At 48.0% G+C, this 27,867-nt stretch overlaps 1 protein-coding gene across 3 annotated transcripts in view; it reads left to right on the top strand.

Annotated features, from left to right (window-relative positions):
• POLH (DNA polymerase eta) overlaps window positions 1-18,337 on the top strand; it is a 76,154-nt gene extending 57,817 nt beyond the window's left edge. For all 3 annotated transcript variants that reach the window (XM_069236250.1, XM_069236249.1, XM_069236248.1), the window contains 2 exons: window positions 14,439-14,611; window positions 15,568-18,337. In XM_069236250.1, coding sequence (XP_069092351.1) covers window positions 14,439-14,611; window positions 15,568-16,531 — 1,137 coding nt within the window. In that variant the 3' untranslated portion in view covers window positions 16,532-18,337. The remainder of the gene's footprint in view (window positions 1-14,438; window positions 14,612-15,567) is intronic.
• Window positions 18,338-27,867: the final 9,530 nt, after the last annotated feature.

Below are 27,867 nucleotides of genomic sequence, written 5' to 3'. Positions count from 1 at the left end.
CCAGTCCTCTACCCTCTCGCCCCTCTTTACCTCGTCCTCCACCATCACCACAACATAGGCCACCTCTGCCACTTTTACCTGAAGGTTCCCCACACTCACCCTTCAGGGAGGGTAGTCCTCTAAATCCTCTGGACCCTTAATATGCGCCATATGACCCCGAGATGATCCCTAGGGCAATTATGATATTGTTCCCCCAGGTAACACGGATCAAACTTGTACCCAGACAAGCCCTCCCCTCCGCACGACATCACCTCTTACCATGAGTGTAGGAAGTTGGCTCTGTATGTGCTATTTCAAAGTAAAGAATAGCATGCACAGAGTCCAAGGGTTCCCCTTAGAGGTAAGATAGTGGCAAAAAGAGATAATACTAATGCTCTATTTTGTGGTAGTGTGGTCGAGCAGTAGGCTTATCCAAGGAGTAGTGTTAAGCATTTGTTGTACATACACATAGACAATAAATGAGGTACACACACTCAGAGACAAATCCAGCCAATAGGTTTTTGTATAGAAAAATATCTTTTCTTAGTTTATTTTAAGAACCACAGGTTCAAATTCTACATGTAATATCTCATTCGAAAGGTATTGCAGGTAAGTACTTTAGGAACTTCAAATCATCAAAATTGCATGTATACTTTTCAAGTTATTCACAAATAGCTGTTTTAAAAGTGGACACTTAGTGCAATTTTCACAGTTCCTAGGGGAGGTAAGTATTTGTTAGGTTAACCAGGTAAGTAAGACACTTACAGGGCTTAGTTCTTGGTCCAAGGTAGCCCACCGTTGGGGGTTCAGAGCAACCCCAAAGTCACCACACCAGCAGCTCAGGGCCGGTCAGGTGCAGAGTTCAAAGTGGTGCCCAAAACACATAGGCTAGAATGGAGAGAAGGGGGTGCCCCGGTTCCGGTCTGCTTGCAGGTAAGTACCCGCGTCTTCGGAGGGCAGACCAGGGGGGTTTTGTAGGGCACCGGGGGGGACACAGGTCCACACAGAAATTTCACCCTCAGCGGCGCGGGGGCGGCCGGGTGCAGTGTAGAAACAAGCGTCGGGTTCGCAATGTTAGTCTATGAGAGATCTCGGGATCTCTTCAGCGCTGCAGGCAGGCAAGGGGGGGATTCCTCGGGGAAACCTCCACTTGGGCAAGGGAGAGGGACTCCTGGGGGTCACTTCTCCAGTGAAAGTCCGGTCCTTCAGGTCCTGGGGGCTGCGGGTGCAGGGTCTCTCCCAGGCGTCGGGACTTTAGGTTCAAAGAGTCGCGGTCAGGGGAAGCCTCGGGATTCCCTCTGCAGGCGGCGCTGTGGGGGCTCAGGGGGGACAGGTTTTGGTACTCACAGTATCAGAGTAGTCCTGGGGTCCCTCCTGAGGTGTTGGATCGCCACCAGCCGAGTCGGGGTCGCCGGGTGCAGTGTTGCAAGTCTCACGCTTCTTGCGGGGAGCTTGCAGGGTTCTTTAAAGCTGCTGGAAACAGAGTCGCAGCCTTTCTTGGAGCAGGTCCGCTGTCCTCGGGAGTTTCTTGTCTTTTCGAAGCAGGGGCAGTCCTCAGAGGATGTCGAGGTCGCTGGTCCCTTTGGAAGGCGTCGCTGGAGCAGGATCTTTGGAAGGCAGGAGACAGGCCGGTGAGTTTCTGGAGCCAAGGCAGTTGTCGTCTTCTGGTCTTCCGCTGCAGGGGTTTTCAGCTGGGCAGTCCTTCTTCTTGTAGTTGCAGGAATCGAATTTTCTAGGGTTCAGGGTAGCCCTTAAATACTAAATTTAAGGGCGTGTTTAGGTCTGGGGGGTTAGTAGCCAATGGCTACTAGCCCTGAGGGTGGGTACACCCTCTTTGTGCCTCCTCCCAAGGGGAGGGGGACACAATCCTAACCCTATTGGGGGAATCCTCCATCTGCAAGATGGAGGATTTCTAAAAGTTAGAGTCACTTCAGCTCAGGACACCTTAGGGGCTGTCCTGACTGGCCAGTGACTCCTCCTTGTTTTTCTCATTATTTTCTCCGGCCTTGCCGCCAAAAGTGGGGCCTGGCCGGAGGGGGCGGGCAACTCCACTAGCTGGAGTGTCCTGCTGGGTTGGCACAAAGGAGGTGAGCCTTTGAGGCTCACCGCCAGGTGTGACAATTCCTGCCTGGGGGAGGTGTTAGCATCTCCACCCAGTGCAGGCTTTGTTACTGGCCTCAGTGACAAAGGCACTCTCCCCATGGGGCCAGCAACATGTCTCGGTTTGTGGCAGGCTGCTAAAACTAGTCAGCCTACACAGATAGTCGGTTAAGTTTCAGGGGGCACCTCTAAGGTGCCCTCTGGGGTGTATTTTACAATAAAATGTACACTGGCATCAGTGTGCATTTATTGGGCTGAGAAGTTTGATACCAAACTTCCCAGTTTTCAGTGTAGCCATTATGGTGCTGTGGAGTTCGTGTTCGCCAAACTCCCAGACCATATACTCTTATGGCTACCCTGCACTTACAATGTCTAAGGTTTTGTTTAGACACTGTAGGGGTACCATGCTCATGCACTGGTACCCTCACCTATGGTATAGTGCACCCTGCCTTAGGGCTGTAAGGCCTGCTAGAGGGGTGTCTTACCTATACTGCATAGGCAGTGAGAGGCTGGCATGGCACCCTGAGGGGAGTGCCATGTCGACTTACTCGTTTTGTCCTCACTAGCACACACAAGCTGGCAAGCAGAGTGTCTGTGCTTAGTGAGAGGTCTCCAGGGTGGCATAAGACATGCTGCAGCCCTTAGAGACCTTCCTTGGCATCAGGGCCCTTGGTACTAGAAGTACCAGTTACAAGGGACTTATCTGGATGCCAGGGTCTGCCAATTGTGGATACAAAAGTACAGGTTAGGGAAAGAACACTGGTGCTGGGGCCTGGTTAGCAGGCCTCAGCACACTTTCAATTGTAAACATAGCATCAGCAAAGGCAAAAAGTCAGGGGGCAACCATGCCAAGGAGGCATTTCCTTACACAACCCCCCCCCCAAACGAAAGAGGATGAGACTAACCTTTCCCAAGAGAGTCTTCATTTTCTAAGTGGAAGAACCTGGAAAGGCCATCTGCATTGGCATGGGCAGTCCCAGGTCTGTGTTCCACTATAAAGTCCATTCCCTGTAGGGAGATGGACCACCTCAACAGTTTAGGATTTTCACCTTTCATTTGCATCAGCCACTTGAGAGGTCTGTGGTCAGTTTGAACTAGGAAGTGAGTCCCAAAGAGGTATGGTCTCAGCTTCTTCAGGGACCAAACCACAGCAAAGGCCTCCCTCTCAATGGCACTCCAACGCTGCTCCCTGGGGAGTAACCTCCTGCTAATGAAAGCAACAGGCTGGTCAAGGCCATCATCATTTGTTTGGGACAAAACTGCCCCTATCCCATGTTCAGAGGCATCAGTCTGCACAATGAACTGCTTAGAATAATCTGGAGCTTTTAGAACTGGTGCTGAGCACATTGCCTGTTTCAGGGTGTCAAAGGCCTGTTGGCATTCCACAGTCCAGTTCACTTTCTTGGGCATTTTCTTGGAGGTGAGTTCAGTGAGGGCTGTCACAATGGATCCATATCCCTTCACAAACCTCCTGTAATACCCAGTCAAGCCAAGGAATGCCCTGACTTGAGTCTGGGTTTTTGGAGCTACCCAGTCCAGAATAGTCTGGATCTTGGGTTGGAGTGGCTGAACTTGGCCTCCACCTACAAGGTGGCCCAAGTAAACCACAGTTCCCTGCCCTATCTGGCATTTGGATGCCTTGATAGAGAGGCCTGCAGATTGCAGGGCCTTCAAAACCTTCTTCAGGTGGACCAGGTGATCCTGCCAGGTGGAGCTGAAGACAGCAATATCATCAAGATAAGCTGTGCTAAAAGACTCCAAGCCAGCAAGGACTTGATTCACCAACCTTTGGAAGGTGGCAGGGGCATTCTTTAAACCAAAGGGCATAACAGTAAACTGATAATGCCCATCAGGTGTGGAGAATGCTGTCTTTTCTTTTGCTCCAGGTGCCATTTTTATTTGCCAGTACCCTGCTGTCAAGTCAAAGGTACTTAGAAATTTGGCAGCACCTAATTTATCTATGAGCTCATCAGCTCTTGGAATTGGATGGGCATCTGTTTTGGTGACAGAATTGAGCCCTCTGTAGTCCACACAAAACCTCATCTCTTTCTTTCCATCTTTGGTGTGAGGTTTGGGGACTAAGACCACTGGGCTAGCCCAGGGGCTGTCAGAGCGCTCAATTACTCCCAATTCCAGCATCTTGTGGACTTCCACCTTGATGCTTTCTTTAACATGGTCAGATTGTCTAAAGATTTTGTTCTTGACAGGCATGCTGTCTCCTGTGTCCACATCATGGGTACACAGGTGTGTCTGACCAGGGGTTAAGGAGAAGAGTTCAGGAAACTGTTGTAGGACTCTCCTACAATCAGCTTGCTGTTGGCCAGAGAGGGTGTCTGAGTAGATCACTCCATCTACTGTGCCATCTTTTGGGTCTGATGACAGAAGATCAGGGAGAGGTTCACTCTCTGCCTCCTGATCCTCATCTGTTACCATCAACAGATTGACATCAGCCCTGTCATGGAAGAGCTTAAGGCGGTTCACATGGATCACCCTCTTGGGGCTCCTGCTTGTGCCCAGGTCCACCAGGTAGGTGACCTGACTCTTCCTTTCTAGCACTGGGTAAGGGCCACTCCATTTGTCCTGGAGTGCCCTGGGAGCCACAGGCTCCAGAACCCAGACTTTCTGCCCTGGTTGGAACTCAACCAGTGCAGCCTTTTGGTCATACCAAAACTTCTGGAGCTGTTGGCTGGCCTCAAGGTTTTTGGTTGCCTTTTCCATGTACTCTGCCATTCTAGAGCGAAGGCCAAGTACATAGTCCACTATGTCCTGTTTAGGCTCATGGAGAGGTCTCTCCCAGCCTTCTTTAACAAGGGCAAGTGGTCCCCTTACAGGATGACCAAACAGAAGTTCAAAGGGTGAGAATCCTACTCCCTTCTGTGGCACCTCTCTGTAAGCGAAAAGCAGACATGGCAAGAGGACATCCCATCTCCTTTTGAGTTTTTCTGGGAGCCCCATGATCATGCCTTTTAATGTCTTGTTGAATCTCTCAACCAAGCCATTAGTTTGTGGATGGTATGGTGTAGTGAATTTATAAGTCACTCCACACTCATTCCACATGTGCTTTAGGTATGCTGACATGAAGTTGGTACCTCTGTCAGACACCACCTCCTTAGGGAAACCCACTCTGGTAAAGATACCAATGAGGGCCTTGGCTACTGCAGGGGCAGTAGTCGACCTAAGGGGAATAGCTTCAGGATACCTGGTAGCATGATCCACTACTACCAGGATATACATATTTCCTGAGGCTGTGGGAGGTTCTAGTGGACCAACTATGTCCACACCCACTCTTTCAAAGGGCACCCCCACCACTGGAAGTGGAATGAGGGGGGCCTTTGGATGCCCACCTGTCTTACCACTGGCTTGACAGGTGGGGCAGGAGAGGCAAAACTCCTTAACCATGTTGGACATATTGGGCCAGTAGAAGTGGTTGACTAACCTCTCCCACGTCTTGGTTTGTCCCAAATGTCCAGCAAGGGGAATGTCATGGGCCAATGTTAGGATGAACTTCCTGAACAGCTGAGGCACTACCACTCTCCTAGTGGCACCAGGTTTGGGGTCTCTGGCCTCAGTGTACAGGAGTCCATCTTCCCAATAGACCCTATGCGTTCCATTTTTCTTGCCTTTGGACTCTTCAGCAGCTTGCTGCCTAAGACCTTCAAGAGAGGGACAGGTTTCTTGTCCCTTACACAGCTCCTCCCTTGAGGGTCCCCCTGGGCCTAAGAGCTCAACCTGATAAGGTTCAAGCTCCAAAGGCTCAGTTCCCTCAGAGGGCAGAACTTCTTCCTGAGAAGAGAGGTTCCCTTTCTTTTGCTGTGTTGCAGTTGGTTTCCCAACTGACTTTCCTTTCCTCTTGGTAGGCTGGGCCATTCTTCCAGACTCCAGCTCTACTTGTTCACCCTGTGCCTTGCATTGTGCTCTTGTTTTCACACACACCAGTTCAGGGATACCCAGCATTGCTGCATGGGTTTTTAGTTCTACCTCAGCCCATGCTGAGGACTCCAGGTCATTTCCAAGCAGACAGTCCACTGGGATATTTGAGGAGACCACCACCTGTTTCAGGCCATTGACCCCTCCCCATTCTAAAGTAACCATTGCCATGGGATGTACTTTTCTCTGATTGTCAGCGTTGGTGACTGTGTAAGTTTTTCCAGTCAGGTATTGGCCAGGGGAAACCAGTTTCTCTGTCACCATGGTGACACTGGCACCTGTATCCCTCAGGCCCTCTATTCTAGTCCCATTAATTAAGAGTTGCTGTCTGTATTTTTGCATGTTAGGCGGCCAGACAGCTAGTGTGGCTAAATCCACCCCACCCTCAGAAACTAGAGTAGCTTCAGTGTGGACCCTGATTTGCTCTGGGCACACTGTTGATCCCACTTGGAGACTAGCCATACCAGTGTTACCTGGATGGGAGTTTGGAGTGGAACCTTTCTTGGGACAGGCCTTGTCTCCAGTTTGGTGTCCATGCTGTTTACAGCTATGACACCAGGCCTTTTTGGGATCAAAGTTTTTACCCTTGTACCCATTGTTTTGTGAAGAGGCTCTGGGCCCACCCTCCTGTGCAGGTTTTTGGGGGCCTGTAGAAGACTCTTTACTATTTTTAGTTTTGGTTGTCTCATCACCCTTCCCCTGGGGAGTCTTTGTGACCCCTTTCTTTTGGTCACCCCCTGTTGAAGTCTTGGACACCCTTGTCTTGACCCAATGGTCCGCCTTCTTTCCCAATTCTTGGGGAGAAATTGGTCCTAGGTCTACCAGATGCTGATGCAGTTTATCATTGAAACAATTACTTAACAGGTGTTCTTTCACAAATAAATTGTACAGCCCATCATAATTACTTACACCACTGCCTTGAATCCAACCATCTAGTGTTTTCACTGAGTAGTCAACAAAGTCAACCCAGGTCTGGCTCGAGGATTTTTGAGCCCCCCTGAACCTAATCCTGTACTCCTCAGTGGAGAATCCAAAGCCCTCAATCAGGGTACCCTTCATGAGGTCGTAAGATTCTGCATCTTTTCCAGAGAGTGTGAGGAGTCTATCCCTACACTTTCCAGTGAACATTTCCCAAAGGAGAGCACCCCAGTGAGATCTGTTCACTTTTCTGGTTACACAAGCCCTCTCAAAAGCTGTGAACCACTTGGTGATGTCATCACCATCTTCAAATTTTGTCACAATCCCTTTGGGGATTTTTAACATGTCAGGAGAATCTCTGACCCTATTTATATTGCTGCCACCATTGATGGGTCCTAGGCCCATCTCTTGTCTTTCCCTTTCTATGGCTAGGAGCTGTCTCTCTAAAGCCAATCTTTTGGCCATCCTGGCTAACAGGAGGTCATCTTCACTGAGAGCATCCTCAGTGATTTCAGAAATGTGGGACCCTCCTGTGAGGGACTCACTATTTCTGACTAACACAGTTGGAGACAGGACTTGAGGGGTCCTGTTCTCCCTATTTAGGACTGGAGGAGGGACATTGGCCTCCAAGTCACTAATTTCTTCCTCTGTGATGTCATCATCAGAGGGGTTGGCTTTTTCAAACTCTGCCAACAGCTCCTGGAGCTGAATTTTGGTAGGTCTGGAGCCAATGGTTATTTTTTTGATATTACAGAGAGACCTTAGCTCCCTCATCTTAAGATGGAGGTAAGGTGTGGTGTCGAGTTCCACCACCTGCATCTCTGTATCAGACATTATTCTGCTAAGAGTTGGAATACTTTTTAAAGAATCTAAAACTGTTTCTAGAATCTAATTTCAAACTTTTTAACAAACTTTTAAACTCTAAAAGACAATGCTAAACAGGGACTTAACACACAAGGCCCTAGCAGGACTTTTAAGAATTTAGAAAAATTTCAAATTGCAAAAATGAATTTCTAATGACAATTTTGGAATTTGTCGTGTGATCAGGTATTGGCTGAGTAGTCCAGCAAATGCAAAGTCTTGTACCCCACCGCTGATCCACCAATGTAGGAAGTTGGCTCTGTATGTGCTATTTCAAAGTAAAGAATAGCATGCACAGAGTCCAAGGGTTCCCCTTAGAGGTAAGATAGTGGCAAAAAGAGATAATACTAATGCTCTATTTTGTGGTAGTGTGGTCGAGCAGTAGGCTTATCCAAGGAGTAGTGTTAAGCATTTGTTGTACATACACATAGACAATAAATGAGGTACACACACTCAGAGACAAATCCAGCCAATAGGTTTTTGTATAGAAAAATATCTTTTCTTAGTTTATTTTAAGAACCACAGGTTCAAATTCTACATGTAATATCTCATTCGAAAGGTATTGCAGGTAAGTACTTTAGGAACTTCAAATCATCAAAATTGCATGTATACTTTTCAAGTTATTCACAAATAGCTGTTTTAAAAGTGGACACTTAGTGCAATTTTCACAGTTCCTAGGGGAGGTAAGTATTTGTTAGGTTAACCAGGTAAGTAAGACACTTACAGGGCTTAGTTCTTGGTCCAAGGTAGCCCACCGTTGGGGGTTCAGAGCAACCCCAAAGTCACCACACCAGCAGCTCAGGGCCGGTCAGGTGCAGAGTTCAAAGTGGTGCCCAAAACACATAGGCTAGAATGGAGAGAAGGGGGTGCCCCGGTTCCGGTCTGCTTGCAGGTAAGTACCCGCGTCTTCGGAGGGCAGACCAGGGGGGTTTTGTAGGGCACCGGGGGGGACACAGGTCCACACAGAAATTTCACCCTCAGCGGCGCGGGGGCGGCCGGGTGCAGTGTAGAAACAAGCGTCGGGTTCGCAATGTTAGTCTATGAGAGATCTCGGGATCTCTTCAGCGCTGCAGGCAGGCAAGGGGGGGATTCCTCGGGGAAACCTCCACTTGGGCAAGGGAGAGGGACTCCTGGGGGTCACTTCTCCAGTGAAAGTCCGGTCCTTCAGGTCCTGGGGGCTGCGGGTGCAGGGTCTCTCCCAGGCGTCGGGACTTTAGGTTCAAAGAGTCGCGGTCAGGGGAAGCCTCGGGATTCCCTCTGCAGGCGGCGCTGTGGGGGCTCAGGGGGGACAGGTTTTGGTACTCACAGTATCAGAGTAGTCCTGGGGTCCCTCCTGAGGTGTTGGATCGCCACCAGCCGAGTCGGGGTCGCCGGGTGCAGTGTTGCAAGTCTCACGCTTCTTGCGGGGAGCTTGCAGGGTTCTTTAAAGCTGCTGGAAACAGAGTCGCAGCCTTTCTTGGAGCAGGTCCGCTGTCCTCGGGAGTTTCTTGTCTTTTCGAAGCAGGGGCAGTCCTCAGAGGATGTCGAGGTCGCTGGTCCCTTTGGAAGGCGTCGCTGGAGCAGGATCTTTGGAAGGCAGGAGACAGGCCGGTGAGTTTCTGGAGCCAAGGCAGTTGTCGTCTTCTGGTCTTCCTCTGCAGGGGTTTTCAGCTGGGCAGTCCTTCTTCTTGTAGTTGCAGGAATCTAATTTTCTAGGGTTCAGGGTAGCCCTTAAATACTAAATTTAAGGGCGTGTTTAGGTCTGGGGGGTTAGTAGCCAATGGCTACTAGCCCTGAGGGTGGGTACACCCTCTTTGTGCCTCCTCCCAAGGGGAGGGGGACACAATCCTAACCCTATTGGGGGAATCCTCCATCTGCAAGATGGAGGATTTCTAAAAGTTAGAGTCACTTCAGCTCAGGACACCTTAGGGGCTGTCCTGACTGGCCAGTGACTCCTCCTTGTTTTTCTCATTATTTTCTCCGGCCTTGCCGCCAAAAGTGGGGCCTGGCCGGAGGGGGCGGGCAACTCCACTAGCTGGAGTGTCCTGCTGGGTTGGCACAAAGGAGGTGAGCCTTTGAGGCTCACCGCCAGGTGTGACAATTCCTGCCTGGGGGAGGTGTTAGCATCTCCACCCAGTGCAGGCTTTGTTACTGGCCTCAGAGTGACAAAGGCACTCTCCCCATGGGGCCAGCAACATGTCTCGGTTTGTGGCAGGCTGCTAAAACTAGTCAGCCTACACAGATAGTCGGTTAAGTTTCAGGGGGCACCTCTAAGGTGCCCTCTGGGGTGTATTTTACAATAAAATGTACACTGGCATCAGTGTGCATTTATTGGGCTGAGAAGTTTGATACCAAACTTCCCAGTTTTCAGTGTAGCCATTATGGTGCTGTGGAGTTCGTGTTCGCCAAACTCCCAGACCATATACTCTTATGGCTACCCTGCACTTACAATGTCTAAGGTTTTGTTTAGACACTGTAGGGGTACCATGCTCATGCACTGGTACCCTCACCTATGGTATAGTGCACCCTGCCTTAGGGCTGTAAGGCCTGCTAGAGGGGTGTCTTACCTATACTGCATAGGCAGTGAGAGGCTGGCATGGCACCCTGAGGGGAGTGCCATGTCGACTTACTCGTTTTGTCCTCACTAGCACACACAAGCTGGCAAGCAGAGTGTCTGTGCTTAGTGAGAGGTCTCCAGGGTGGCATAGGACATGCTGCAGCCCTTAGAGACCTTCCTTGGCATCAGGGCCCTTGGTACTAGAAGTACCAGTTACAAGGGACTTATCTGGATGCCAGGGTCTGCCAATTGTGGATACAAAAGTACAGGTTAGGGAAATAACACTGGTGCTGGGGCCTGGTTAGCAGGCCTCAGCACACTTTCAATTGTAAACATAGCATCAGCAAAGGCAAAAAGTCAGGGGGCAACCATGCCAAGGAGGCATTTCCTTACAATGAGGTTATCTATAGAGAAGCCACCTTTCACAAAGTAGATCTCCACTCTGTTCTTGGGGAGGGTGACTTCTTCATCAAAACACTTTACAACACCCAGCGTCCTATTCAGTAGCTCCCCATGCTCTCAAGGGCATGTTAAAGACCACCCAGGACACCTTAGTGGCTTAAATCTGTTTATTGTTTTACAAGTGGGAGAGAGTAGTGCAACATCCCTCGCCTACATCCAACGGCCAGGGAAGGGTAAACAGACCACAGGTAACTGGGAAGGACAGGATTAAAGTGGGGGGGAGAAAGTGCCACATTAGTTTGTTAGGGGAATCGGGGTCTGTGACATATCTATCCAGGTTGGTTTCTTCTAGCGAGAATGTATACCTGTGTAGAAGTACCGGGTTTCTATGTGTAGTGCCCCGTCTGGGAGATCAGTCATTATGCTGTTCCATCATTGTGAGGTGTAAGATGCTCAAGTAAGCAGGGCAAGTGAGTTCCCTGAATTCCTACCGCAGACAGGGTTCCCAGGTCTAAGAGAATTGAGGTAGCCGTTGGTCAGTTGTTGCTGTTAGCTTTTCTATACCTATAATGTCCCGCAGACAGGGTTCCCAAGTCTTAGAGAGTTGAGGTAGCCGTTGGTCAATAGTTGGGGGAATCGAGTTATGGTCCGACAGTTTGTGTGGCCAGTCTAGGTGGGTGGGGATTTTAGCTGTGCCCCATCATGCCAGGAGAACCTGTTTGGCAGCCCAGACGGCTAGGGTGATATCATGCCCTTTTGTGGGTTTCAGTGGGCAGGTGAAGGAGTTTGATAGACTCAGTAGTATATAGCTTGGCAGTCTGGGGAGTTCTGTGTCATAGATGTGGTCAATGGCAGTTAAGATATCCACCCAGTATTGGTGAAGCTTGGGACACATCCAAAAAGGTAAGTTAGTGCTCCCGTTTGTCCACAACCCCTCCAATAAGATGCATCTCGATCTCTCTTCCAATAATGCAGTGCATGCTGGGGTATAGTACCAATAGTGAACTAACTTAAGAAGTGTTTCTTTGCCGGCCGCACTACAGGCCGAAGTGTTCGTCCTCTTGTAGATGTCTGCCCAATCTCTAATGGTAAAGAGTCAATCACATTAATGTTCCCAGCAGAGCTGCGCTTTTGATTTAGTGGGAACTTGTGCCTTGTTTAGGAAGGCATACATATCAGAGTATACGCTGATCTGTGCCATTGTTGAAATGGCAGTATGGGGAGGCTAGAATGTGGGCGTATATGAGGTTGAATAGCTCGGGGATGGATCGCAGCGTATTGCCAGTGTGTCGAAGGGGGTAGGCCATATTCCTGTTGCTCATCAAAAACAAACACAGAAGGGCTAATAAATCAGGAGTGTTTAAAGAATTGGTCCTGTGTACGGTACTCCCATCATATGTCAAAAAGGCCAAAGGTACACAGTTTCAGACAATAGATTCTGTACAAGTGCATACAGTGAATAATGGAGTCTATGAGTCTGCTCTTTTTCGAACAAGAGCCCTCACTCACCAATTGGTGACATGCTTCATCATCGGGTTTTTGCTCCTCGTCAGGCCGGCACTGCAATGCCTGACGGGCCCCTCGTGGGGGCTCTTTGCCGGAGACCTTTTGAATGAGAAATGCCGGTTGTTGTGTGCTGGAATATGGGATTGGTAAAGTGTGAAAATAAAAATGGCTAAGGGTCTGGAAACATCAGATTTAATCAAACATAAACCCCTGTCATGATTAAAAGCAAAGTATGGGTAAGGATTTGAAATAATGTCTAGTCCACCCTCAAAAACAGACAACTGACAGTCCCTAAATTGGGGGAATGTGGAAAGTTAGAGTACAGAAATCACTATACTTCTATCATAAAGGTCAACATGTTTCTCGCAAAAAATGTCATTAAGATCAGTGCGATTCATCAGGACCAAAAACGTACCTAATCCACATGTTATAACCCAATAGGGAATCTATTCGTACTGCATGTACCCTCCTCGTATTAAAGGATGGGCCCCATCGGGAGGACGTTGAGCATCAGTAGGCCAAGTAGGTATAGATAACCTGCTTCAGGAATGCGGAGCAGGGGCAGGTATTCCACCTGGTGGTCTCCAAAAGAGTTTCCATGCCTTCCTGGATAATATCCCAATAGTAAACCTCTGTAAGGCAGCTACCTGGTTCACTCCACACACTTTCACCAAACACTACTGCGTGGATGTGCTAGGAAGCCAACAAGCTAAAGTGGGCCACGCTGTACTACGTACAATGTTTCAACCTTCTGCAACATCCTCTGGCTAACCACCGCTTAGGGGAGAACTGCTTTCCAGTCTGTGGAGATCATGGGTATCTATAGCTACACGTACCACGGACGGACAATGTTACTTGTCCTGTAAGCATCTGTTTGTTCCATGTAGTGCTGTAGATTCACATTTGCCTCCCTTCCTTCCCGGAAGCCTTCTGTTGTTGCAGATGATTTCTTTTACTTTTCTAAATTTGCTTGCATGCTCATCTTTCACGTCTGTCCTCACTGGCTGTGTGGGAAACAGTCTAACAACAGAGCCCATGTACATTACTAGTTATAGCAGGAGTCACAATACCTCATGACTTGAAAGACTTCTTCAAAGAAAAACAAGTTGTACACATCCGAGCCCAACATTAGATGGCAGGAGAGTATGCAGAGCGTGCGGATCTACTGCACTACATACAGGGTAACACTTGCCTTTCTTTGGAAAGTGAGGCTTTCATGCTAGCCATGCAATTGACACCTTCATTTTTCCACCTCCCAAAAATATTAATGTGGTTTTTATAGCCTGGGTGCCTTAACGTCCTAGTTTTGTTCGGGGCACATAAGTGTCTAGGGTGTATGAATAAGAAATGTGACCTGTATTCTCTGCTCTTCGATATTTCAGGCTACAAGTACTTACTCTCATTCATCACAGAATTCTCTATGATTGTTACTAATCTCTCTAGAGAAAACAAAAGAGGACTGGCTGGAGCGCCTGGAAAAGGCAGAAGCAACCCATTGTCAAGCATCTGTAGTTTGTCCTACTAAGCACTTAACGTACTGTGGCACTTGCTCTCCAGTGCCATCCTAGGGGGTTAGGAATTGCGCAAGTGTTGGTTGCCGATTGATTTCCTGAACATTGCTTTAAAAAGCATGCTATATGCATGGCCCAATAACCTTTAATTCTGCAGTAACCATTCCCTTTGTATATAGACCTACATGGTAAAAATAGTTTATATACAGTCCCAGTGTACCCTTATCACATAATGCTAGCTGCGGGTTTGAAATGTGCACTTGGGGCTGCAGACTTGTGGGGGCACCAGCCAGGCTCCTGAGAGTCTGGGGTGTCGGGCCTGCATGCAGTGCCTTTGTTAGGTATGCAAGCTTGCAACTAGGCAGGCATAGAGGAAAATCGCAGTCCTTCGATTTGGCTTTTCATACCAGTCCTTCAGGAGATCTGTGATTATATTTCTTCCTCGTGACTCTTCCAGATGGTTACCAGTGATGGCAGTGAGACGACGTACATCAAAGGTGTGGCGTTTGCCATCACTGTCCCCTCTCTGCAGCCCCTGGCGTGTTACCAGAGCCTCTTCATTGAGTCTGGTCCACGCTTAGACCAAGGAGGTGCAATCGAACTGTAAAGAGACACAGCTTTGCTTGAGAGCAGCATATACTTGTTGTTCTAGCTCATTCATCCGCTCTCTGAGCTCTCCCTTTTTTTCTTCCCAACAGAACAGCCGGGTGGCTAAACTGCTGACAGTGAGCATCCGCGTGCAAGGCGACAAGAGAGCGAACAGTCAGTCGCGCTGCTGTGCCCTGGCGCGCTATGAGGCGGAGAAGATCTGCACTGATGCCTTCATTGTTTTAAAGGCCAGTAATGTGGCTGGAGGCCACCAGGTGGCGTGGTGAGTTTTTTTCCTTTATAGCCAGGAACACAGTCTTACTTCTCAATGGGTTTGCAAGTTGGAAGTGTTTTTCTAGGGGTCAGTGAACACGAGGGAATCAGGAGCTGTTCTTCTAGCAAACATTTGTCCCCCTGACATTCATCCTGGGCATCAGCAAGCCTCACGAGGAAATTTTCTTACAAGGGGCACAGTCTGCAGTGATGCCTTCATTGGTTTAAAGACCTGCAGTGTTGCTGGAGGCCAGCAGGTGGTGTGGTGAGTTCTTTCCTTTATAGCCATGAACAGTCTTAAATCTGGACGGACATGTTTTCCCTGGGGTCAGTGAACACAACAGGGAGTCAGGAGATGTTCTTCCAGGAGTCACTGAAATCCTGCTGCTCAGTGCCTATGGACAGTTGTCCATTACAGGGTATGTACATACACCCTGCCGAGCGCACATATAGAAATGATCACGTGAGATGTGAACGGATTAGGGAACAGTACACGATTACGTAAAGTCCGCATCAGCTGCTAATGCAGCTGTTCAGCTCCAGGTGAGTGTATTCCATGAAATGCAGGTGGAGACACTACAAAGAGTTTGCTACTTCAAATTAAAGGAGTCTACGGCTCCAGGTTTGATTCTAACTGTGAACACTGCAGATCAGTCAAAGATGCTCAGGACGCAAAATATGATTTTTACTAATTACTTATTCCACACCTAACATGAAGAAAAGCCATGGTAAGCATGTTCCACACTTTTAGGTCTCCACTTTGGAGTCCCCATCTACTAGTATTGTAAGCATTGTTAGTACCAGAGCCAGGTCCATTCACCTTGCATAAGCAACTTTGACTGCTGTAGTGAGTACCAATGATTATCATTAGCATGCGTGTGCATGATGAAGAAGAGCTGTGAGCTAAGGATGTGTGTGGATTTCAGCACAGCAATTCTTGATACTTATTTTTGTAACTATTTCTAGGTCGCCTCCACTCACCTTGATTCAGCTCTCTGCAAGCAAGTTTTGTGAGACACTGACACCTTCCAAAGGGGGCATCACCGGCTTCTTGACCAGTGATGCATCCTGTACTCAAAGGACTGGAACCTCCTTGCCCTGCAGCTCTACCTCTACTTCAGCAGCTCTCCTACCTACACCCACGGAAAGTCAAAGAAAGAAAATACCTAGTCCGAAGGCACCTAGTGCAATCCAGGCAATGTTTGAAAGGGCTAAAGAAAAGAGGAAGTCCTTTGATAACAAAATAACATCCCTTTCAGGCACTGAAACAGCACTGCACTCCACAAACACTTTAAACCTGTCCACGCCAGGCTCCGCTTTAGATCCCAACTCCAGTGAGAACGGTGCAGCATCAGTGGAACTCCCTAGTGAGAGAGGTTCATTTAGGAGCCGACCCGCAGAATCACTTCAGAGGCCAAGTCTTGGAAACACTCATGAAACAAACTTCTCATCACAAAACGATCTTTCCATTCTTGAGTCTACAAGCTTTACGTCTGATAATGAAACTGGGGATGAGTACAGTTTGGATTGTATCGAAACCGAAGGTGTGGAATATAATTCAACCAGTAAGCCAAAGATTGTAGCCTCTCCTGACGTGGATGTCACTCCGGAAGACCCATCGGAGTGTGCATTATCCTTCCAGGTCTTGCCTCCTTTTGACGCAGAAGATCTGGTGCAGTGTGAGAAGTGCGCTGAGAAGGTCGTGGCGTGGGAGCTTCCAGAGCACATGGATTTCCATTTTGCCCTTGACCTCCAGAACTCCTTTTCTGTATCAAGCTCTTCCAGCATCACAGCCCCACCCAGTCCTGCCCTGTCGTCCCCGCTGAGAGGCAAGAGCAAGGGCAAGAGCACACCGTCGTCTAGTGCTAAGCGCCCAAAGCGTGACAGCAGCATGACCCTAGACGCTTTTTTTAAGAAGACTCCTCGATAGCTGCACCCTAGAGCCGCACGACGCTGGGGCGGAGGGAGGGTATACATTTGTACAATGGGGTGCACAGGGCGGAACAGTTGTAAGCTGAAATTGGCTTGTGTGCAACCTCAATGCTGATTGGTGAATTGGTGTGATTTCATAAGAATCAAGTCTGAGCATGCCGCTCTAATATCTGGGCCCAGCTTTTTTGGTGTTTTCTTTGCATAATGTCGTCAATACACCTTGAAGTTCCTTGAAGCTGCCGCCATGCATTAAAACATTCATAGTAGCTACCATACACAGAGCTTCCCTCTTGCAGCGCTGCGCTACAGGTATGCCATACCACAAACCTTTGAGGAGAGTGATTCCAAGCACTGCGGTATTACCCGTGAATTAATGAGTTGGTACATGCCAGTTCGGGCACCAGTGGCCAAGGTTGGGAATTCATAGCTCATTCCCTTCTGTGAGGAGGAAACTGCTTGATCTTCCATACTGTATCCCACAGCAGAGTTTTAATTTCCGAATAACCCAGCCTGCTTCACACCTGCTTTTTATGCCCGGGAAGATATCAGATACCTGCCCCTTTTGGAGTGTTCAACACTTAAACATCACTTCAGCTTGTGGGCAAGATGTTTGTCGATAATGACATGCTGATTTATGTCAGATGTTTTAGTTTGAGCTCATGCAGGTGGTTTTATGCGCCTTTTGCTGATCCCAGCAGGCGTGCACATCATATCGTACGGTAGGTGCATTTCTCCTTCAGAGGGGTCCAGGGTTGGGTCACAGCTACAAAGGCCATGACTGCATCCATGAGTGAGCTGCAATAGCAGGACTCTATGGGGCCTTTGTGGCATTACCAGACACCATTGAGAGCCCCCAGAGCACACTGATGACCCAAGCGAGGTTAGCGGAAGGATTCAGGCTCAGATGCCAAACTGTGGGAAAGGCTACAGCTTCAAAGGGCTGAGCAGCAATGACAACATGGACGAAGAGGAGGCAGGACAGTACCAGAGTAAGATGTATTCAGCTCTTTCAGTCACAGGCGTATGTAGTTCACTTTGACATTTTCTCAAGATGTCCATGGTCTGTGGTGTTGCTGGTACTGCAGTACGATAGAGTAACCTTTTGAGATCAGTGAGTGAGAGCCATGTCTGAGCTTCAGGTCTCCCCTGAGACTTTAGTGGGGCTCCGCAAGTGCCCAGGTGTGGAGGAATTATTTTGCTGGTCATGTTGGAAAGAATGTGTGCCCTGGATGGTTTCTTCAAATGTGTTTCTTGTCTGATCCCATTGTTATTGGTGTGTCTTAATCTAAATATGATGTGGTTTCTAGCACACAGCTGTCGGCTTTCGATCATATGTTCCATACAGAGATCATTCACTTATCATTCCCTGACTTCAGTTCTCCTGACCTCCCCTTCTCAGGGATTCATGGGATACTAATACTCTTCTCCAAGGTTTTCATTGTTGGCCGTTGTGTACATTGTCTCTGTTTAGTCGTGTCTGAAGCGTGTGCAACCTGTACATGGTTAACCTCAAATGTGTCCAATTTCCATAAAGTAATTCTATCTTCAGAGGTAAAGTCACGGTCTAATTGTCCTCTAAGTAGTCAGTCACGCTTTAACTAAAAACCTATAAACATTAATTCAGAATGAAATATCATCTGAAGGCAGCCCACATTTTCAGAGGTATGTGAAAAGCTGCTGAAATGTTTTTAAATCGCTTCTGTGAAAAAGTTAAAATCTTGAAAAGCGGAAGAAGTGTGCAGAAGTTATGACCGTGTATATTTCTCACTTCGGTGTAACTAATAATAAAACAAAGTACAGCGAACTGCGCTCTGTATTTGAAGTTATTCTCACCCAGACCAGCCACACGCACAACATGTTCCACCCACACCAGACAAAGAGAGTACAATCACCTATAACACAACATTCCTGAATGTTTTAGAAAGCAAAACCTGCTAAAAAATGAAGGGTCTGTGTCTCTCCCTCCCATCCTCTTTCAGCTGCTGTTTCTCCATCCTGACGTCAGAGTCCGTCCCCTCCGCGCGCTCTCATTGGCTTATGTCCTGATTCTCTGTGCTCTCCATCTTCCCATCCTTCACTTCGGTCTCCATTTGCAGGGCTTGCGGGAGCCTCCTCTGAGGGTCTGTGTTTCTGCCACATCCCACTAAGGCTTGTTAAGCAGGTGTGCACTGCTTGGCACAGCATGACTGAGCGACCACTGCAAGACGTTGGTATCTCAGTTGCTGCCAGCATTGTTACTAGACTATGCTGCTGCTAGCTGCCCCAGCAGTCCTCCCCCTTTCCTGTGCTGCTCAGGGTTTTCTCTCAGCCTGGTAATCCAGCTAGGGTGGTAATTGGTAGGCTTAACATTGTAGTTTCTGGTGCACTCCAAAAAAAATATTTTTAAATGGCTGCGCAACTGAGAAACATTGGTCAAAATATATTCATTTTCTCTTTTTAAAAGTAAACAATTCAAATCCTAAGTCAATATTGAAAAAATAGTAACTAAACTGACATTTTCTGGAATCCTTTTCACAGGAGCAGAGGATGGTGGGAAGTGATCTTTATTAAGGCTGAGACTTTGTGCACACCACTGAACTCTGTTGGAGTATCTTAACACTTTATTACTGTAAAGACTGAAACCCCCAGCCTTACTGCTGTGTGTGCTCACTCTGCCTGATGGAGGTCAGCACTGTGTGAGTGCACTTCAAACTACATGCACCTCTGTTTCTCCCAGACCACTGACACGAAACATCAGCACAGTAAGTGCAACACCCAAACCCCGACTAAAAGAAGTAAGAACACGTTTTCAAGGAAGTTTCAACCCTATCAGGTTGTAAACTGCAGAGTATGTATGAGAGAAACAAATTGACCGTGGTTAGACAGACCTCCTCTAAAACTTCAATAGCTTAAGCTGACATCCATGGCTGTCAATGTAGAAAGTGATAACAATGAGATTTTGTTTTTTAAATCGAGAGCTCAGCTAGCCTCCACCGTATGGCAGGAAATGGTGAGGGAGTACCTCACAGCTCTAGCGATTGAGGGGTTCTTTGATTTACACCAGCAAGAATGGTGAAAAACAGGCTCACTTACAGATCTTTCCACATACCACATGGAAAAAGAGGGAGTTTTTACGATCCCAAAGATTATTGCTCACACCACTTATAACTAGCCTTCATTACTCAGTCATTGTCTTCCTCCTCACAGTCCTCACACTCGGAGTCTCCTGTTCATAGACATCCCTCATACAAAGAAAAAAAGACCTTCACCATTCCTAGTATGACCAACTCTAACACTGTGTCGGGCTACATGGGGACGGACAAAGGTGAAGCACTTCCTGTAATAACAAAGTGAGATAACATCACAAAAATTGCAGATGTATTCCTCATCCTAACGCGTGGGGAGAGACAGTGAGGAGTAAAACAATAACTCAAAATAGCGAAAACTTTCCAGAAGTCATTCAGTACAGCGGGATACCTGATCGCGGATCTCCGCTGCTGTGACTTTGGCCCACGCTTCATAAAATAGGTCCGACTCCTTTATGCCAGCCTGCTAGCACACGTTCAGGTTGAATGGGTGGTCTCGAGATGATTTCTGGTTGAGCGGGGAACTGGCCAGCGGGTGCCCCTCTCCCTGCTCTTGTTCGCACTGGCCATTGAGCTCCTCGCATGGTGGATAAGCGTGGACGCGTTATATCGTGGATTGCACTGGTCCCGTGACGTCACATACAGAATTTGGTTGTATGCCAACGACATCCTATTGTTCGTGGACAATCCAGATACTAGAGGGCTGCGCGCCCTCCAAATTCTTCACATATTTGGCACTAATTCCAGACTCCATAGGAATGGGACCAAGTAGGGGATATACCCCATTGACGACTGAGAGATTTCGCAGCTTGGGACCCAGACCTCCTGGTACTCGCTGATGACTTCAAATATCTCACGGTCTTCAAAACACCCATGAGTACGTGGCCTACACCCGCAACCTACAACGCACACTGCAGACACTAGAGGCCACTGTTAAGTTCTGGTCAGCCCTACTGTTATCCCTCCTGGGGTGCTCGGCTATTTTCAAAATGGTTGCCCTCCCCCAACTACTTTACCAACTCCAAAACTTCCAGTTCCCGATCATACGCCTTTTCTTTACGAAGGTCAACACAGCTTCAAGCACATTACTCTGGAATGGGGGAACCCCACGGATTTCTTTAGACAAATGCTTCTGCCCGTGATGATGGGGGGCATTGCAACACCTAATCTGATCTCCTGTTAGAGAGCCGCACACCTCCTCGTCTTAAACAGCTGGTGGTATGGAGGTTTCAATGACCCGGCGTATGCATCCGAAGACTGGGCCATGGGCCACACCACCCTATCCCATGGGCTCTGTGGCAGCACTCTGCCATATCAGCTGCGCCGGCCCCTGTTATGGTGCTTCGACTAAGGAAAGAGGCACACCTAGACATGGGCTGGACATCCAGGCTTACCATGGAAAACCCTTAATGGCAGGGAACCAGACTACCGCAGGTGGCAGCTTGAAAGGATCCCCCACCTGGGATAGTATAGGCATATCGACCATTAAAGATGTCGTGCAGGACGCAGTCATGGAATCCTTCTCCGATCTTCAGACTGAATATGGTCTTCACCAGTCACAATTTTTTTGGTACCTGCAATTATGCCACTCCTTGCACCACTAGCTACCACCTGATGGGGATATCTCCAACTTCTCACCCCCCACCCCCACCAAAGGCTAAACCACTACTGATCAATATAAAAAGAACATCAATTGTCCAACATCTACTGAATGCAGATCCGTAATGCTGCTGACTATATGGGCCGCGTGAGGGAGGCATAGCAGAGCTGGGACCCCTAGATGAGGACAATTGGTACGAGGCGCTAGCCGCCCCATGCATCACTTTGATAGCCTCACAGTTCCAACTCATACAACTCAAAATACTACACAGAGTGTATTTTACACACACTAAGCTCAACAAATGGGGTTGATCCCGACAGCTTGATGCCTCAGATGTGACCGTGAAGAGGGTGATCTACTGCATACGTTTTGGCACTGTCCCTCATTACATAATTACTAGACAAACATTCTTAATACAATTGGGCCAGTACTGGGTTGGCCAGTTCCTACCGACCCCAAAATGATCTTGCTTCATATATCGGAAGGCATCATAAGCAACAAGTACCATAGAGCACAGTTATGGCTGGGACTAGCCTTGGCCAAGAGGGACATTCTTCAGAACTGGACACATAGCTCAGCCCTTTGAGTACTAAATGGGCCAATGCCATGGACCACTGTATGTCCCTTGAAAGGCTAATGCACCATAGCAGAGGCTGTCCACAAAAACACTATGAGGGGCATCACACTAGACCCATGCCCGGCACCGCCTTGGACAGTGTCTATACAACGCTAGGTGCATCAAGAGCAGCAGAATACGTTCATGTTTTCTTGTTGTTTTGGTCAGTGTAATGTGTCCTAGATACTGGGAGGAGCTAGGGCCCTCCAGGAGCTATCTCAATGTTCATTGCTTTCATTTGCTTAAAAGTAACGTGTGTGTATTTTTCAAAAAACAATAATAATTGCTTTAAAAAATAAAATAATGAAGGCTATCGCTAAGTAATATAATTATTGCCTCCTCACCAGTCTTTCTTCTCACAGTTCCGACGTGGTGAGCGTATACCAAAGCTGGATACAATTGTCCCATGTAAATAATGAACAAACCTTCCAACTCTATATCCAATGCATTTATTTGAAATACAGAAGTAACGGTAGACAGCACTGCTTCCCAAAATGAAGACAAAAACATTTCTCCCTTGCAAAGCCTGTCATGGGAAGTAAATGTAGTGGGTAGGGTCCTTGTCTCTGCTGCGCAGATGTCTTTTAAAGATGCCCCTTTAATAGCAGCCGGAGTTGATGACCTGCTTTTAGGTGATCTACCTTGCATCATCGAAGAAGGAGGAGCCCCCAGCTGTCAAGAAGTTCAGGGATATAGCTTCTTCAACCCATCCTCTAAAAGAATAAGTTGTGTGTTTATGCCCTCTGCCTTCTAAACCACAGGTAACAAAGAGAGCATTTGTTTGCCTCTAAAAAGATATTCTGCCTAGGTAAATAGATAAGACTGTGCAAATCTAAATGATGGCCATAACGTCTCCAGGTCAGGAGATGGACTAGGAAAAAAACACAGGGAGCACAAGGTCCTGGGAACAATGGAAAGATGAACATATTATCATCCAAGAATCCTATGAAAGTTTTTATTTTAGAAAGTAGAGCCACACACTTCTCCCAGAAGCAATTACTAATAGGAAGAGTACCTTATAGGTAAGGAAATTCAGATTTACAGACTTGAGAGGTTCAAAGGGACTTTCCCCTCAAGTAATTAAGGACTGATAGAAGATTTCAGACTGGTGTTGAAGAGTGACATACTGGTCTCCTTAGGGCAGAACTCCTTGAGAGATGCTCAGCTAACTCATCCATAGCACACAACACTGCACCTGTGATGGCAGTCCCCTAGCTCTGTAGAGTGGAGACCGCTAACCCCAACAAAAAGCTAGCCTTTATAAATTCCATCATCAAATTTCCCTTGCAAGATGAAGCTTTTAGATTCTTCGAAAGGCACCAGGGACTAAACATTTTCCAATGCCTCTTGACTCTGAGAGTCACAGGTCTTGTGGAATTCTGGATTGAAATATCAATGTCCTGAGCACATCAGTGACCTTCAACCTCTCCCCTTCAATATCCAAGCCACTCTTTTGCTCTACCAGTGATAGACATGGGAATCTCAGAGGAGGTAGAGAAGTTGCAAATATTAGAAGGTAGGACCGACCGCTGAAGAAGGGGAGGATAGGAAGATTGGGAAGACCAATTGGGGGCCCCACAATCACTTCCGCCTGATCTGATTTTCCGCACAACTCTGCTGAGCAAATTGAATTGAGGAAAAACATACAGCAGACCTTTCTGCCAAGGAACACTCATTACATCCACTGCCCACAGCTCTGGGTAGGGAAAGAGTGCAAAAAAAAAAACGAAAGAAGGGCATTTTCCAGGGAAGCAAAGTGGTCTAACCATGGGGCACTCAGGGACACCTACAGAGCTTTGAAGGCCTGGGGAAATTTGGACATCTCTGAGTTGGGTCTTTACATCCTCAACACTGCCTGCATGTCCATTAACCCCCTCCCCAAAAAGATAGATTGCAGAAAGAGACTGGAGATTGCACTCTGCCAATGACCTTAACTAACCTGCCAACATATTCAAAGAATGGACCTTGGTGCTCCCCAGGTGGTTGATTTAGGCCCTGGTAACATGATGTGAAGATATCACATGTTCAATGGTAGTAGAGAATCAGAATGTGGTGAGGTAGCTATGAGATCATATGGAAAGTCAGGCAGAGGCAAAGAGAGCTGAAGAGTGGAGGAGCTCTGCTGGAGATGTCATACATAAATACTTATTGAAAGAAAAGGAAATCTAAACAGATTGATCTTTACATTGGTAATGAGGGACCTATCTGTGCAGGGGACAGGTGTCGGACATCTTCACCCTTGGAGGCTCATACATTTGATTTCCAACCGAACCTGACATCACTTTAATACTCAAAAAGTTAGTTATTTAAACCATTGGTAGTGTGAGAGATTGTACACGTAATGGCTGTACTGCAGTGCGAGAGACTATACGCATGACAGCGGCTGTACCGCAGTGCAAGAGATTGGACGTGACATCGGCCGTACTGCTGCGCGAGGATAACACTGGTGCTGAAGCAGCAGCGCAAGTACAACACCTATACTGAATCATAGCGTGAGCAAGTGCGAGAGGAAACAAACGGAGCGAGCCATAACGTGAGATCAGCTGCAACCGATCGTGCACAAGGAAACAAAGCAATTGAATACATCGGATCACTTACGGTGTCACAAACTAAATGAGAAGCTGTGCAAAGTGTATATATGTATTTAACAAGTTAAGTTTAAAAATATCGTCCGTGTGGTTGTTGTCCTGACTCCTCTTTGCCACTGTACCAGGAGTGAGCTAAGGTTTACTAGTGTGAACCCGAGGTCCGCTTCTGGGTAACGTGCTAGTATACCAGTCATACCACATAATACTGCCACTTTGATACAGTTATGTTTGGCAGATGTGTTAGTGCTATGACTGTAACTCTGTGAAAAACACTCAACAAAAATAATTAAAACACACCGTTGTTTTCCTGTTAAATGTGACAGTAGAAAACCTTGACTTTTAATCAATACAATGGAGGTGCAAATCAATATCCTACAAAATATTTCATCCCTTCTGAATAACCTAGGCAATAAGTTGAATAAAATCAATGGCTCAAATCCAACAAAAGTGGTACAAGAATCGGATTCAGGAGCATGAAGACACTGTTTTTGTGGGTACATCATTGATAAACCGAGTTCACTTCTGTTGGACCTGACATCTTGGTGTGGTATTACCCCAAACCTTTTGCCTTCCCTCCTCCTGTTTTGCTGGATTTGTTTTTGTTGGCTTAAGGACGCTGTGCAGTTTACCACTGCTAACCCATGCGGATGTGCTTCCTCCTTCAAACATGGTAAAACTCGCGTACACCTATTTGGCATGTTTAATTTATTTGTAAATCCATTCCTAGTGCAGGAAAGTGCCACTGTTGGCCAATGGTTACCCCCCCCCCCCCCCCCCCCCCAACACACACACACACACACACATATTTTGCCTAGTGTTGATGCCAACTTTGATAATTGAAAGTGTGCTGGGACCCTGCTAACCAGGCCCCAGCACCAGTGTTCTTTCCCTAAAACTGTACCTTTGTTTCCACAATTGAGACAGCCCTGGCACAACGTTAAGTCCCTTGTAAGGGGTAGCCATGGTACCAAGGACCCTGTGGCCAGGGAAGGTCTCTAAGGGCTGCAGCATGTATTATGCCACCCTGTGGACCCCTCACTCAGCCCATGCACACTGCCTTGCAGCTTGTGTGTGCTGGTGGGGAGAAAAAGTCAAAGTCGACATGGCACCCCTCTCCGGGTGCCATGGGCCACAAGCCACTGCCTGTGGCATAGGTAAGTCAGCCCTAAGGCAGGGTGCCCTATAGGTGAGGGCATAGCTGCAAGAGCAATACGCCCCTACAGTGTCTTGGGCCATTCTTACACATTGTAAGTGTAGTGTAGCCATATTGAGTATATGATCTGGGAGTTTGTCATTACGAACTCCACAGCACCATAAAGGCTACACTGAATACTGGGAAGTTTGGTATCAAACTTCCCAGCACAATAAATCCACGCTGATGCCAGTGTGGGATTTATTGAAAAATGCAGACAGAGGGCATCTTAGAGATGCCCCCTGTATATTAGCCAAACTGCTAGTGTAGGACTGACTGGTCTGTGCCAGCCTGCCACTTTCTGAAGAGTTTCTGACCACTTGGGGTGAGTGCCCTTGTGCACTCTGTGGTCAGAAACAAAGCCTGTCCTGGCTGGAGGTGCTTCACACCTCCCCCTGCAAGAACTGTAACACCTGGCGGTGAGCCTCAAATGCTCAAGCCTTAGGTTACAGTGCTCCAGGGCACTCCAGCTAGTGTAGATGCCCCCCCCACCCCCCCAGACAAAACCCAATTTTTTGTGGCAAGTCCGGCAGGAAAATTAGGGAAAACAAGGAGGAGTGACCACCCCAGCCAGGACCACCCGTAAGGCGTCCAGAGCTGAGGTGACCCCCTCCCTGCAGAATCCTCCATCTTAGATTGGAGGACAGGGGCCAATAGGGATAGGAATGTGCCCCCTCTCCAAAGGGAGTAGGCACAAGGAGGGTGTAGCCACCCTCTGGGACAGTAGCCAGTGGCTACTGCCCTCTGACCCCTAACATGCCCTTAGATCTAGGATTTAAGGGCCTCCCTGAACCCAGCTCACCAGATTCCTGGTGACCTAGAACAAGAAGAAGGAGTCCTAAGCTGAAAACCCTAGCAGAGAAGAAGGAAGACGACAACTGCTTTGGCCCCAGCCCTTTCGGCCTGTCTCCTGCTTCAGAGAACCTGCAGAAAGACCAGCGGTGCGTCCAGCGGGCCCAGCGACCTCTGCCAACTCCAGAGGACTGCCCTGCACCCTAAAAGGACCAAGATCTTCAGAGGACAGTGGCTCTGTCTAAAAGAAACATACAGCTAAGGACTCCCACCTCACTGCAGATGCGCGAGTCCTGACCCCTGTGCACCAGATGCCCACAGCCTGTGTCCCGGTGGTCCTCCCAGCAAGAAAGGGTCCCCAGGCGATTGGGAGCAAGAGCTCACCCTGGGTTGACCCCTCCAAACACGTACGACGATGCATGCAGAGGGAATCATGAGGGACCCCTGGCCGCGAGCTCCGGACAAAGATATCCGATGCCTAAAGGACACCCTGCACCTGCAGCCCCAGGCCTTGGAGAACCTGACCCCCGGTGCAGCATCGACCAGCAAGCTGCGCTCCTCCCTGTCCAGCCGGTGGTTTGCCGAAGAAGCCCCCCTGGACCTCGTCTGCAGCCTCAGAGTGACCCCCGGGATCCCCTCATAGAGTTGTATTGAAAACCCGACGCCCTGTTTGCACCCTGCACCCGGCCGCCCTAATGCTACTGAGGGTGCGTGTTTGGTGCCTACTTGGGCCCCTCCAGTGCTCTGTTGAACCCCCCTAGTCTGCCCTCTGAGTCACAGGTACCTACCTGCTGGCTGACCGGATTCCGAGTACCCCTGTCTCCATAGGAGCCCACATTAGTTTAGTTCCTCTTTCACCTCTGCACCCGACTGGCTCCGTGTTGCTGGTGGTGGGTGTTTGGGATTAACTTGAACCCACTATGACGGACTACCTAAACCCCAGAGATAGGAACTGTAAGTTGAATACTTACCTGTAAAACTGTTCTATCTTTTCCTCCCCCAGGAACTGTTGAAAATTGCAGTGTCCACTTTTAAAATAGCTTTTTGCCATTTTAAAGAAAACTGTATACATTGTCGATTCTATTCAAAGTTCTGAATGTATATATATGCAAAGTACATTTCACTTTATGTACTTACCTGCAAACTGAATCTTGTGGTTCTAGAAATAAATTAACAAAACACATTTTTCTATATAAAATCCTATTGGTCTGGAGTTAAGTCATTGAGTGTGTGTTTCTCCGATTGCTTGTGTGTGTACAACAAATGCTTAACACAACCCTCTGATAAGCCTAACTGCTCGACCACACTACCACAAATAGAGCATTAGTATTATCTATTTTTGCCCCTGTGGAACCCCCGGACTCTGTGCACACTATATCTCACTTTGCTATAGTATATACAGAGCCAGCTTCCTACATTGGTAGATCAGCGGTGAGGTCTACGACTTTGCATTTACTGGACTACTCAGCCAATACCTAATC

The sequence above is a fragment of the Pleurodeles waltl genome, chromosome 5 (assembly GCF_031143425.1).
Source record: "Pleurodeles waltl isolate 20211129_DDA chromosome 5, aPleWal1.hap1.20221129, whole genome shotgun sequence".
In the NCBI taxonomy this organism is placed as follows: Eukaryota; Metazoa; Chordata; class Amphibia; order Caudata; family Salamandridae; genus Pleurodeles; species Pleurodeles waltl.
This window is presented reverse-complemented; position numbering and strand designations above follow the sequence as displayed.